At 44.1% G+C, this 15,358-nt stretch overlaps 1 protein-coding gene across 2 annotated transcripts in view; it reads right to left on the bottom strand.

The window, feature by feature from the left end:
- Nucleotides 1-15,358, bottom strand: part of REPS2 (RALBP1 associated Eps domain containing 2) — a 281,085-nt gene that overhangs the window by 20,296 nt on the left and 245,431 nt on the right. For both annotated transcript variants that reach the window (XM_082248503.1, XM_082248502.1), the window contains exon 18: nucleotides 13,443-13,588. In XM_082248503.1, coding sequence (XP_082104629.1) covers nucleotides 13,443-13,588 — 146 coding nt within the window. The remainder of the gene's footprint in view (nucleotides 1-13,442; nucleotides 13,589-15,358) is intronic.

Below are 15,358 nucleotides of genomic sequence, written 5' to 3'. Positions count from 1 at the left end.
GTTCACACCATGCAATGTAGGACTTCCATGTGCGATGATAAATCTTTCTGGAAGTCGCTTTCCTTGCTTCAACTAGAGTAGGAATAACTGAAGCTGACAAACCTTTGTCCTTCAGCACCTGGGTCTCAATAGCCAGGCCGTTAAAGCCAGCGATCGTAAAGCAGGATGGAAGATCGGTCCCTGAGACAGTAGATCCTCCCTGAGAGGAAGTCTCCACGGGACGTCCGCCACCAGTCTGACCATGTCGGCGTACCAAGCTCGACGAGGCCAGTCCGGAGCTACCAGAATTACTGGAATTCCTTCCTTCCTCTATCCTGCGAAGAAGTCTTGGCAGTAACGCGAGAGGAGGGAAGGCATACATTAGCTGGTATTGCCCCCACGGGGCGATCAGTGCGTCTGCGGTTTCTGCTAGAGGATCGCGGGAGCGAGCCACGAATCTCTGAACTTTCCTGTTGAATCGTGATGCCAACAGATCCACATCCGGGGTGCCCCACCGTAGGCACAATTGGTGGAAAACGTCTGGATGGAGGGACCATTCCCCCTGATCCAGAGTCTGACGGCTGAGATAATCTGCCTGCCAATTCTCCACCCCCGGAATGAACACCGCAGAGATTGCTGGAACAAATCGTTCCGCCCAGTGAAGAATGCAAGCCACTTCTTTGGCCGCTCGGACACTCTTGGTGCCCCCCTGGTGATTGACATAAGCCACGGCCGTGGCATTGTCCGACTGGATCCGAACCGGGCTGCCCTGGAGCTGCTCGGTCCAGTGAATCAGACAAAGTCTGATCGCTCTCAGTTCCAATACATTTATCGATAACCTGGATTCTTCCGGGGACCAAAGTCCCTGGACAGATAACTGACCGAGAATTCCTCCCCATCCGGATAGACTGGCATCCGTGGTCACTATCGTCCAATATATTGGCAGAAATGACTTTCCCTGGCTGAGCATTGGAGACCGAAGCCACCAGACCAGAGACTCTCTGGTCTGTTTGCTCAATCGGATCTGAATGTCCAGGGATTCCGGATTCCGATTCCATCTGAGAAGAATCTCTTGCTGAAGAATTCGGGTATGGGACTGGGCAAATGGGACTGCTTCGAACGAAGCCACCATCAACCCCAGAACCCTCATGCAAGTCCGAAGGGAAGACCAGCTGTTGGACAGTAACAACTGGACCGCTGATTGAATCTTTCGGAGTTTCCCTACCGGAAGAAAAACTCTTGTCCTGACTGTGTCTAAAATTAGACCCAGATATTCGAGCCTCTGGGTGGGAACCAGAAATGACTTTTGCTGGTTCACCAGCCACCCGAATTCCTGTAAAGAAATCATAGTAATTTCTATGTTTTGTAGCAAGGTCTGAGGAGACTCTGCATGAAGCAGAAGATCGTCTAGGTAACCAAGGATCGATATGCCTCTTTGGCGCAGAAGTGCCAACATTGGGGCCAACACCTTTGTGAAGACCCGCGGAGCCGTGGCGAGACCGAAAGGTAACGCCACAAACTGATAGTGGTTCTCTTCTACGGAAAAGCGTAGAAACCGCTGATGTCCTGCGAAAATGGGAATGTGAAGATAGGCGTCCTTGATGTCTATGGACGCTAGGACATCCCCTGGATGCAGGAAGGCTGCTACTGTGCGAATGGACTCCATTCTAAATCTTCTTATGTTGACAAAAGAATTGAGTGCTCTTAAGTCCAGAATTGGACACACTTTGCCCTCTTTCCTGGGTATTGTAAACAGGTTTGAATAAAACCCCTGAAACCGTTCTGTCCAAGGAACGTGGACTACCACTCCTTGTTGTAGTAAATCTGTGACTGCTCTCCGCAGATCTTCTAAACGATCTGAGGATAGTCGGATATTGGAAGGGAAGAATCGCGCCGGTGGGAGAGATCGAAACTCGATCTTGTACCCTGACCTTATGACTTCGCAAACCCATTTGTCCGGGATTCTGGAAAGCCATGGATCCGGGAACCGGCGAAGACGTCCCCCCACCCCAGTTATGGGTGGGGGCGCACCTTCAGGCTTTGGATGGTTTATCTTCAGGTCTGGAGGGGGCGGGCTTTTGCTTGCCCGACCACCGACCCCTGACGCCTCCTGCAGGAGCTTTGGAGGACTTAGTTTTTTCACCCGCGGGGCGAAAAAACCTCTTGTGAGCAGAAAAAGAAGGCCCTCGTCTTTGACGAGTTCCTCTACCTTTAAAATTTTGCGGTAAAAAGGTGCTCTTTCCACCCGTGAGATCCTTAATGATCTCATCTAAGTTGGCTCCAAATAGACGCTCTCCTGAAAAGGGGATATTAGCCAATGCTTTTTTGGAACCTTGGTCGGCTAACCAACCTTTTAGCCACAGTGTACGCCTGAGAACCACTGCTGAGACTGATGCTCGCGCCAATAATGGAGTGGCGTCTAACGCCTCATCACACACAAACTGTAACCCCTGTATCATTTGTTCCAACAAATCTGATACCGCCTGAGGGACCTCTTCTAAGTCCCGGCGTAACCACTTGGTCCATTCAGTTACAGCCTGCGAAACCAGACCAATAGCTATTATAGGTCTGAAAGCTGATCCAATCAAGGAAAACATGGTGCGAGACATAGCTTCTATCTTGCGATCCACTGGATCTTTAAAAGACGGAGCGTCTTCTAAAGGAATAACCGTGGCTTTATTCAATCTAGCAATTGGTGAATCCACCACAGGTGGTTCTGTCCATTTCTTAATGAGGGTTTCCTCAAACGGATAATGCCTGTCAATGCGTTTAGAAATAGTAAAAGTGCGTTTTGGCAGACGCCATTCTTCTTCGATTGGATTGCCAAAACATTTGGGCAATGGAAAAACCTTCGCCACTTTGATGCGTTTTTTAGTCCCAAAAGGGATTTCAGTTTCAGTTATTTCCGATGGAATACCCTGTAACCTTAAGGTTTCTTGAACAGATACAATGAGTGCGTTTACCAACGCTTCCTCTCGGGCTATGGCGGATGCCGAAACATCCTCCTCACTGTCTGAAGAGACAGGACCCGAGACACCAATCCCAGATGAGGTACCTGCAACTGCAGAAATAGGCTCAGAGTCTGAATCCGAGGTTTCAGATAATAAGGGGTTAGGCGGGGGTCGCTTTCTTGCGCCCTGTCCCTGACAAGCCACTTCCACCCGGGACACAAAAGTTTCCATAATAGCTGACAATGATTCAATTGTCAATGGGGTGCTGGAGGATCCCGCAGACCCCTCGAGGGGATCCGGAGGAGATACATGAGTGGCAGGGTCCATGATAATTCAGGACACCTTTGCCAGCAAAACAAAAAAACTTTTTTTTTTTTGTGTGTCTCCCCCTAGCGCAATAGCGCCCCTCAGAGTACCTGCTTCTCGATCCCACAGAGAGAGAGAGGGACCCCCAAGGCTCACCAACCGATGCAGTGCAGTTTCCAACCAACTGCAGTCAGCGTCTGTCTTACACAGACTGGAAGGAGCTGTTTGCTTTTTCCCGGGTAGAAGGACGTGGCTCCGCCCCCTGTGTACGCCTTCCGGTGTTCCCAGCTCTCCACGAGGTAGCTGGGCTCACAAAACATGGCCGCCCCCATAGAAGAGACATAAGACTCCAAAAACATGGCGGCCGGCGTGACCTGAGGACATACATGCATTTGGTCTACGGCAAAATGGCGGCGGACCGCCGAAATCGTTTTCCCAGCACATCCACCTGCATTTCTGCTAAGAGGCGATATATGGATCTACAGGAGATACACTACACATAAGGTAGGATTATACCTCCTATGTCTGCTGTAATGTTACAGTCTGCTGGGTAGAGTGTTAGCTCTTAAACCAAGTCCACTTCCCACAAACACATGCTGTATTACAAGGGGGACTTGTAAGTATCAGATATATACTGACCATATATGGAGGGGCCCATAATACATACTGCCTCATAACGAGGAAAAAAGGGAACGTTTACTCACCATACCGAACCGACAGGCACCCTCTCTTCACAATACCCTCTCCACCGGGGTGGGGGTTTGTGGACCACTCCGGACGCCTTGACTCTGTGGTTCCTGGCGTCCAAGCGAGACTTTTAACTCGCAAGGTCAGTCCCTCCACTGGGACTCCGTCGCGGCCGACCCAGCGCGGAGCTCTGGTCTGCACGCGCTCGTAGGCAGAAACCGGGGTGACCACTGGATCTCAACATCCAGCCCGTCGCCCGGCCCCGCATACTTACTTGAATGTGTCGCGGCCGACCAAGCGCAATGCCATGGTCTGCGCGCGCTCGTAGGCCGGCTGGGGTGACCACAAGTGTCGCCCAGTCCGGCATTTTTGCTTGAAGATCTCACAGGAAAAAACACTGGAGAAAAACTACCTAAAAAATGTCTTTTTCTTAAAGAAAAAAGTCTTGCCAGGACCAAAAGATCCCAGCAAGGAACTTAGGTCCTTACTCCTGACTAGACAGAAAAAAACTGGTTCCCTGTAGCAGAGAGAGGGAGGATATACCCTCAGGGACTGCCCCTAAGGTGGAGCCAGAACGTTTTGTCTTTCTGCCTAGTCCTACTCCTGCGGAGACAACATAACCCAGCTCTTGAGAATCAAGAAGACTACGTCTGTCAATGAGCGATAGAGAAAAAGAGATTTGCTGTACACATGGGCCGAAAAACAGGAATATCCTATCTAAGAATCATAATCACCCCCACCTGTGCTTCCTTAGCTGAGGCCAATTATAAACCAACAATAATTAACTAGAAGCAGAACTGAAGAGGATAGCACAAACAGAATTAAAGTGGGTAGGGAGATTAGCTGCTTACAAAATGCAGATATTACCACAAATCCTATATCAATTCAGATCCCTCCATATACAACTAACACAGCCATACATGAAAAACCTAACATTAATGAAAAGCTTTATTTGGCAAGGGAAACTGGCTCGCTGCTCTCACCACTCCTTGATTAAGCACAGAACTGTGGACAGTATGGAAATGGTGGACCTACAAGATTATTACACAGCAGTTCATCTAGACCAGGGATCCTCTAACTACGGCCCTCCAGCCGTTGCGGAACGACACATCCCATGAGGCATTGTAAAACTCTGACATTCACAGATATGACTAGGCATGATGGGAACTGTAGTTCCTGAATAACTGGAGGGCCATAGTTTGAAGACCCCTGATCTATATCACTTAAAACAACCAATCTACTGAATCTCTATGGTTAGAAGTCGAAAAAGGGATTGTCAAGGCCTCGAATCTCTGTTCCCTACTCTTTGCTGACCTATAGAAACTAGTAGACTTATCACAATTCCCACCAACCATTGAGGCCTCCCTCCAAGCCTGAAGAATTATTACAAATTCCTCTCAACAACATACCACCATGATGTTAAAATACCAATCAATCTTATCCCAGACATCTCTCTAAACAGCTGGAACAAGCATATTCTTCACTGGGTGGAAGACCTTCTATACAATACATAGAACGAACGGAACAGAACGTAATACATTCTTTAGTCTATTCCGAGTCTATCATTTTTTGTGGGCATTCCCACCACATACTGTCTGTTTACACCTCAAAATCTGGCAATACTACACAAACCCCCAAACATCTATCAAAGGAACATCTCTTATATATAACCTTTTACAAGATAAATGGAAATTTATCAAAACTAAGCCCATGCTCTAATGGGAGTCAGATCTTCAGACCCCCCTCTCTGACTCCCCGTGGACTCAGGCTATCTACTTTTCTTATTCTTCCACACATAGTGTGAATCATTGGGAATTACCACTAAAAATCTCACTTCGATGGTATCATACCTCTTACAGACTAGCTAAAATGTATACCCCAACCTCTCCATTATGCTGGCGTGGCTGTGGCGCATCAGGCACCCTATTGCATATTCTATGGTCATGCAATAGCTTCTGGAGGAAAACATTCCAAATAATCTCAGAAATAACTGGCGTTCTAACTCTTACTGACCCAGCTCTAGCTCTACTCAATGTAGGCATCGAGAAATTTACAGTCCCATTTCGCAGCATTGTAGCAAACATCTTGCTGTCTGCCAGATTGGTTATTACCAGGCACTGGAAACAGATCTTGGCCCCCAATCCGTCAGAAGTTGTCAATGTTACTCAAACTCACTTTCGCTTTGAAAAGTCTATAGCCCTACAACAAAAATCCTTCCAAGCCTTTGACCTTGTGCTCCCGGCATCCTTCTTTAAGACCCAGGACCTCCTTTACGGGTATCAAACATAAATGTAACTTAAGTCATACAGTTAGTCAATTATCTTTCCCGCTTCCTGTTGATTTAGTTTCTCGGTGCCTTATATCGTTGTACAAAACAAGTAATGTATGTTTGTCCTACTTAAATGTAGTTATTTCAAGAAGTTAGACCTTATGAATCATTATTACTGAAGTGGTTGTGTCCACTACTAGATCTTTTACTTCTATTTGTATCCTTTAAAACCTGATAAAAATGTATTTAAAAAAAAAAAAAAAATGTCAATGTGCTTCATTGCTTTAGAGTGTGTAAACAAGAGGATTAATAATATACAACAGTCTTTCTATGCAGTGCCAGTGACAGACGGAGTTCCTTCTGGCAGCACAAATCTAATAGCCTACATAGATATCAATATTTATTGAAGTTTTCAGATTTGTCTAGCACATGTCTGTAAGCAGCAGGCTAGTACCGGGAAGGAATTTTATAGGGGAACTATAGTCTTTTAAAGCGGACGTTTATTGACAATTGAAAAAACAAAAACAGTACCAGGGACTAAATGCAGAGTGTCCTGTGTGCTGGTGACTGTTGTGTTTGGTTGAAATGCAAAGTCCTCTAAACCCGGATACCCCCGCATTGGTGATCTTGTGGCGCTGCAGGCTATTTTTCTTTTTATGAGCGACTGGACCTGTGACAGGCACTTGTCAAACGCTGCCTATGCTTCATTCAAAGAAGACCTACTACTGGTTCACACAATTAAAATGAGTGATTTGTGTCTGCAGCCCTGCTTCTCTCATCACCCATGCGTCCTGTAACCAATCTTTTCTAGCCACCCACTACACCTGCAGAACCCCTTTTCTCACCTCACACATCACACCCCACTTTCTCTCAGAACCCACTGCACTGCCAGATATTAGAAATCAAATACATAATTATCTACATTTTGGCCTACCAGCTATATCTTGATTTATGCAACCATGGATGTTCACGTATCTACAGTATGTTTGTAATTCTGTTTAAATCATACATTTTATATCTTTGGTTTGTGTCTCGTAAAGTCTCTTGATCATTTCTGTCTTTACACTTGCAGATACATTTCTCTTACTTTCTTCTGCTTTTACCCAACAAGACCCATGAACGTCTTCATTTCTACACACACGTTTATATATATATATATATATATACATATATATATATATATATATAAAAATACAGTTAAGCTCCCTGTAAAGGTGACAAGGGGGAGCAGTAGTATTCAGTGGCAGGGTTGCTAGAGAGCAGAAAGGTGCAGTGCCTGGGGTGTTGAGGTTAAGGTAGAGAGGTTTAGAGTCAGGATTGCAGGGGAGTGCAATATTTGGGGTGCTGGGTGGCAGGAAAATTCAATGTCAGTATGCAGAGTGCCAGGGCAGTGAATTCTTTATAGGCTTCTCTAACTGAGCACCATTCAATATGGGTTTGGGTACTGGAGCATATGGTCCCAACTCTGTTTGAGTTTGGGGCTGTGCACCTGCGCGGCTGTTAAATTGGGAGCAGCGACTGTGTCCGTGCAGCCACTGTGTCCTAATTGACATTAATGGGACCGCCTGCACAGGGATGCACAGAAAACCTGTGGACCTCTGTGCAGGCAAACATGGCTCTCATGCGGGTATACACTGTAGTGTGCTAAGTGAACAAAGCATTTGAGGTTATTAACAAATTTTACCGGACTTGAAAAATTAAATGTCTCTGGGCACTCATCAATGGGGTTTTTATGCAAAGAGACTTCTCAATTTCACAAATGTATTATAAAAGATTTTGGGTGGTCAGGAGAATAGCCCCTCCCTACACTAATTATCAACAAAATATTTTAAAAAGTCCTTCTGCTCAGAAAAAAATGGCATTGCTATGTATTAAATTATTCTCTCTCTACTAAAGGTAATTAGTATGAAAATAGCAAAGATTATTTATTTTAATAACAAACATGTTATATTAACCTGCCCTGTGCAGTGGTTTTGCACAGATCAGCCCCAATCCTCCTCTTCCCAGGTCCACCACCAGCATTCCTGGCTCCACCCTCCTGCTAAGCAGTCCACAGCAAACAGCTTGCTGTGGCTGGCACCCAAGCAGGCTTGCTCCCATACATACACACACATACACACATTTATACATATACATACACACACACATCGATCAGCTATAACTGACCACCCACCTAATTTTGAGTAGGTCCCATTTTGCCACCAATACAGCCCTCTCCCATCGAGACATGGACGCCACTAGACCTCTGAAGGTATGCTGTGGTATCTGTCATCAGTAGCAAGATCCTTTAATTTCTGTGTGTTGTGAGGTGGGTCTCCATGGATCAGAATTGTTTTTTCCAGTGCATCCCACAGATGCTCAATTGGATGAAGATCTAGAGATTTTGGAGGCCAAGTTAACACCTCAAACTCATTGTTGTTTCTCAAACCATAGTTGCATAGGTGGTAAGTGTCAAGTAACATTCACATGTTTCAAGCAGAACACTGTCCAAAGCATTGCACTGCCTCCGCTGGCTTGCCTTCCTACCATGGTGAATCCTGGTTCCATCTCTTCCATAGGTAAGTGACAAAAATGTATCCAGCCAACCACATGACGTAAAAGAAAACATGATTCATCAGACAAGGCCACTGCTCCGTGGTCCAGTTCAGATGCTCATGTGCCCATTGTTGGCACGTTTGGCTGTGGACTCAGGTCAGCATGGGCACCCTGATCAGTCTGTGGCTTCGCAGCCCCAAACACAAGAGACTGAGCTGCCCACTTTTTTCTGCTTTCAACACATCAACTTCAGAGACGTGTTCACTTGCTGCCTGATATATGCCACCATAAACCCCATGATGCTATGGTAAGGAGGCCAATTTAAATACAGAGCTCTTACTCTTAGCTGGGTTCTTCTTTTAGGGTTCATTTACACTTGCTTCAAAATGTGGCATTGGACACACTTTTTTTAAATTACTCTGAATGGCAATCAAAGCTCCTGTCACTAAATAAACTGTTAAGTCTACAGTCCTGTTCACATGTTGTGTTTGATTTGCTTTTCTTCAAAGATTATACCTCATGTCGCTTTCTTGGTGCTTCAAAGCATCTCCAAAGCCTCCATAGAAGTCTATGACAAAGCTCGCTTACAGCACCTGCAGCTTTTATTCAGCTGTAGCTTTGCTTTGTTTTGGAGGTTTTGCAGATATGAGATATTCCAGGATGCACCAGGAAACCAAAAAGCGAACCGGAAAGAAGTCATCAACAATCACTTCTGGTTCATGTGTATTTATTCTGGAAATGTGAGGAAGGAAGGTAAGTGGGGTCTGTACTGGACTGGAGCAAACCGCAGACAGCACACGTGGTGTGCAACATGGGAAGGCTATAGCAGAAGGTAAGCAGGGACCCAGGAGAGAGAACTGAGCGGCAGGGGATCAGAAGAGCTGGGGGCTACTACTGAGTGGGGCATCAGCAGAGCTGGGGATACCAATGAGTTGGCCATTAGCAGAGCTGGGGTTACTGTTGAGCAGGGAATCTGCTGAACAAGGATTTTAATAAGCTGAGGATCTGTTTAACGAGGGTGCTGATAAGCGGAGGATCTGCTGAACAAGGGTGCTAATTTATTTTATTTTAGGTACTTATATAGCGCTGTCAATTTACGCAGCGCTTTACATATACATTGCACATTCACATCAGTCCCTGCCCTCAAGGAGCTTACAATCTGAGGTCCCTAACTCACATACATACACAGTAGGGCCAATTTTTTTTATACAGGATCCAATTAACCTACCAGCATGTCTTTGGAGTGTGGGAGGAAACCGGAGTGCCCGGAGGAAACCCATGCAGGCATAGGGAGAACATGCAAACTCCAGGCAGGTAGTGTCGCAGTTGGGATTCGAACCAGCGACCCTCTTGCTGCTAGGTGAATATGCTAACCACTACACCACTGTGCCGCCCGCTAAGGATCTGCTGAATGAGGGTACCAATAAACTGAGGATTTGCTGTACGAAGGTACTAATAAGCTGGCCACTTGGTGACTGGGAGTACCGTATATACTCGAGTATAAGCCGAGTTTTTCAGCACATTTTTTTGTGCTGAAAACGTCCCCCTCGGCTTATACTCGAGTCAAGGAAAAAAATGTCCTCTCCGACGGGTTTAAGGTTTAAAAATGGCGCCGCCCGTCGCATACATGTTACCGCGCACGCGCCGCCGCCGCTCGTGTAATTTCGGCTATTCCCGGCGCCGCTCGGGAGAGGCCGGGAATAGCCGAAAGTATACGAGCGGCGGCGGCGCGTGCGCAATGACGTGTCGGCCCCGGGCGGCGCCATTTTTAAAATGAAGGCGCCTCTGGAACAGGTAAGTGAAACAGCTTCACTACCTGCCATGGGCTGCGGGCACACTACGAGGGATGCAGTGGTGCGGGCATGGTCCACATGTACCATGCCCACAGCACTGCATCTCCTGTAGTATGCCCACAACCCCGGATCCTCTAGTACCATGCCAGTACCCTGCAATCTCCTGCACCATGCCAGTACCCTGCAATCTCCTGCACCATGCCAGTACCCTGCAATCTCCTGCACCATGCCAGTACCCTGCAATCTCCTGCACCATGCCAGTACCCTGCAATCTCCTGCACCATGCCAGTACCCTGCATTCTCCTGCACCATGCCAGTACCCTGCATTCTCCTGCACCATGCCAGTACCCTGCATTCTCCTGCACCATGCCAGTACCCTGCATTCTCCTGCACCATGCCAGTACCCTGCATTCTCCTGCACCATGCCAGTACCCTGCATTCTCGTGTACCATGCCAGTACCCTGCATTCTCCTGCACCATGCCAGTCACCCTGCATTCTCCTGCACCATGCCCGCCGCCCTGCATTCTCACCCTAGGCTTATACTCGAGTCAATGATTTTTCCCATCTTTTTGTGGTAAAAGTAGGGGTCTCGGCTTATACTCGGGTCGGCTTATACTCGAGTATATACGGTACTAGTGAGCCAGGGTTCTACAAAGCCCCTTTAAAAGTTAAGAGGCAATGAACTCTCCTGTGCACAATGACAGTGTGAACAATAGCATCAATATTCCCTGAGGTAACAATGTGTTCTGCAGAAGTATGTATCCAAGAATATGATACATTCTATTCTATAAACTGTTACAAATATTTTAATAAATGTGTTGTAGAAGGCAGCAGTATAAACATATGGCACAATGAAGGCAATAAATGTAAAATGCACAACAATAACATTTTAGAGCAAAAGCACTGTGCAAAGAAATCCATTCAACCATTTAAAACTCATCTTTTATTGTGCTAATATGTCTAAATGAATAAAGCTTCTAGGAATGAGTGTACACCAGTGGGCTCAGCACCAAAACTTTGGCCTAGACAGCAGTGATCTGCTATAGGCTGATCCTGTGCAGATGTTGTGACAGCGAATGTATACTGGAGTATAAATAAATGCAATTTTAGTTTTCTCAACTTTTTTAAGGAAGAAAAAGATGTTACAACACAAGCACAATTAAAGCCTTACACCATGTTTTCCTATTTACATGCCATACCATCAGATTTTGTTATTTCACATATTATTTAAATTCATTCCCAGGGCTTTGCTTACTTAACCAGGCACTTGCCACACTGCTCAGAATCACTTATTCACACAGACTTGTAGCAGTGAGGAAGAAAGAGGATATGTCTGACTACATCTGTTAGACTACAGACTGTACAAAGTCAAATTTTGGTGCCTGTTTAACTGCAGTGTCATACTTACGCAGTGAAGTTTCTAAAATAGGAAAATTGAGATTAGGCTATGGAAATAAGGACTGTTAATACTGTACAATGTCTATCTGACTGCAAATGTATTTCTGTGACTTTAATTAGTTTTAAACACTAGAAAAACAAAAGGGGCCATACACTACCTTGGAGTGGTACCATGAGTGTATATATCATGATAGTACGTGCCACACCCAAAAATCAAGATATATACATACACATACATACATACACACACACACACACACATCGGCCCTGGAGGACTACTATACGATGGTTGGGGATACCTATAGCCAACTAGATCCTTATTTGGAAGGACGCACTGGTCCTGTATACCAATTTATAGGCCCCTTTATATGCGGCCACTTTTTTACTGTTACTCATACAATGTTGCAGGGCTACCCATATATTTCTATATCTGCCACCTTGTGGTTTAGATAATAATTTGTTCCCCTTTTCCAGGTATCCCTCCAATGGTGGAACTCACCAGGTGCTGTTTAATTATGAGATGATTGGCCTATGAGCTGGCATTGGCTCACTTTTAACTATGCTCATATAACCAACTGCTCAGAGATTTGTATTCCTTCTCCCTACTATTCCAACATAGACAGTTTGGGAAATGGTTTGAAGAGCTCCTAAAGAAGCGCCACGTCGCAAAACATATTGGGCAATCACCTGTGCAACCATATCCGCAGTGTTTACCTTTGGAGGACCTTGTACCTAGGCCCAATAGGGTTAGACACATGCGGTTTGGTTATGGGTATTCTATTATCCTGAATTTGATCTTAACATTATGATGACGTGATTTTTTTGTATATATTGTATTTTTTGTACATCTAACTTTTAACATTTATGATTTTATTATCAGTATATTTAAAGTCCATGTTGTTCTAGTTTCTATACATCTAGTTTTAAGCACTGCCATTCAGGCATAACAGATAGACCAATTTACAAGGTGGCTGTCGATATAAATATAAGAATCAAAAGACACTTTGGGTAGCTTTTGTCCATATCCATGTACAAGAACATATCTTAGCATGCTAGGTTAAATCACTAGAATTTATACATAAATGGACTTATTAGGCAGGCAGTAAAACAGAAATTGCTAAAAATACACAATTGTCAATGAAATAATGGCATTTAGCTTGCTGTAGTGTTCCCATATGTGTCACTTCATGCAAAGCAAAAGCGACTTGATTGCTTTGCAGACCAAATGGTGACACAAGAAGAAAGGTCAGCATGAAGCCAGTTATTTATGGTGAAAGAGAACTGTGAGGAACTCCAGTGTGTAAAGACGAGGTTAGTGTCATGAACTGGAAAAGCCAGCAGCGAGCAAAGCATAACATATTTCACAGCTGAATACCAACCTACAGAAGCTAATTACCAGAGTTTATTTTTACAGCACTAAAACTATATTACAGCAGATCTGATAGATGCCTGAACTCATGTCCAACCCCCTACCTCCCTCCATGCAAAATGAATTGTACAAGACTATGCTAAACCCTACATACTTTTGGACAGCTGGATGTGACTTTAGAGATGCAGCTGATGAGGTCACATTTGATGCCGAAGACAAGTCATGATTTTCCAGGACTTGGCTTTCTGGATGGAATTTTCGTCGTAATGGTTTGGTTGGTGGTTGGTTGAGAACTATTTCCTTTAGGAGAAAAAAAAAAAAAAAAGATGAACGTAACCACTTAAGACATACATAAATCTATTGACATTTGCCTTGTACATTAACTGTTTCTGGGTAATACTGTATGTGGTTAACTCTATGGTCTTGCTGAGTTTGCATCTTAATTTTAATTCACACCAGGGGCCTTTTTTGAGAAGTATTTATGTGTTCTTCCTATCTTTGCATAGGTTTCATTCCAAAAAACAAAAAAGCATGCTAATATGCTATCTGGCTATTGCATATAATGAAGCTCTGCATGACTAAGCCCCTGTTGGATAGAAATACGAACTGATGAGTAAAAGAGGGCCTGGTAGTGGGAAATGTGCTACATTCTGATTTTGTAAGTTTGCACTACTTACAATAAAGCTTTTGGATATCAAGAAAACAACTGCAGAAGTGCAGTCTGATTGTTTGTAACTGGATACTTTAGTGAGGAACAGATCCCAGGACGTGCGCACTCATGGCCAGGGGCAGATTTTGTAAGACCGCTGCAGCAGTAATTATGTCATGTAGGTCTTCTGTGTTCTGTGGCAGCCTAAGTCAAGAAGAACACCCCTAAGCCCTGACATGCAGCCGCTGCTGGATTGAGTGCATGTAGACAGAAATGGCTGCAGGACCTAAACATTCAGGGCTGGACTGAACTCTGAGGCCCACCTGTGAAATTTAGGTCTGGGGCCCACATGGCCAAATTATTCAACATAACACAACTACAGTCTTCATCTAATATTATTGTTTTATTTATGATGCCATCACTTACCACAAAATAATTGTAATTTGTATGATATTTGTAACACAATTGTGCAAATATAATCAAGTATAAAGCAAGTATCGTGAAGGATGATGAGGATGACCATTAATTGCGCAAACAAGTGTTGCCAAGTATGATAAGATTGATGAACAATCGTATGGAGCTGAAATCATTGTATTAAGCAGTCCTCCAGACGTTGGCATTAGTTATGTAGACTTTAGACATGTACAGTACCTTTAGTGAGAGTGTAGGTGAATTTACCAAGGATGTCATTATAAACTAATATTTAGGTGATATCCCTCTCAGTGTTCCATAAGATATGGAACTCTAGAAGATCCTGGTCTATTTAAGACCTTAATCTGTATTTTTACGGTTTTCTACTTTGAAAAAAACCTTTCACAAGACATTTGAGAGCATGCAAGATTAAGAAGTACTTTATGTACTGCCAAAAGTATTGTATATCCAGCACACTGCAAGTTATGATCATACAAAATCCTACAAAAACAAGTAGGACAGTTCTTACATGTTATACATTTAACATTAGTGAAGTCTTAACTATAAACAATTCTATCTTTTATATATTTCGTGTAGGGTTATGTTTCTTTAGAAAAATAATAATGGATAATTTTCTCGGAAACCTGAATCCGAACAATAACATCACCAAATAACAGTGCTACAGATTGAAAGGTTTGTGTAGCAATGTCACTTGGCGTGATCTAGCTACTGTTAGTGTAAATACAAGCATTACAAGTCCAGAATGCTTTTTTTTTTTCTTCTCTGTAATAACACAAATATTCCTCAATAAAAGATACATTAAAAAAAAAAATACAAGTCCAGAAGTGAGATGCTGACCCCCCCAAAAAATTATTCTTACTATACCACAGAATTATTATTATTATTATACAGAATGTATATAGTGCCAACATTTTAAGCAGTGCTTTAAAACATGAAGGCAGATAGTAGTTACAATACAATTCAATACAAGAGAAATCAGAGGGCCCTGC

This window comes from Pelophylax lessonae (genome assembly GCF_965119305.1).
Source record: "Pelophylax lessonae genome assembly, chromosome: 2".
In the NCBI taxonomy this organism is placed as follows: Eukaryota; Metazoa; Chordata; class Amphibia; order Anura; family Ranidae; genus Pelophylax; species Pelophylax lessonae.
The sequence above is the reverse complement of the archived record's forward strand: the minus strand, read 5'-3'. Positions and strand labels throughout refer to the sequence as shown.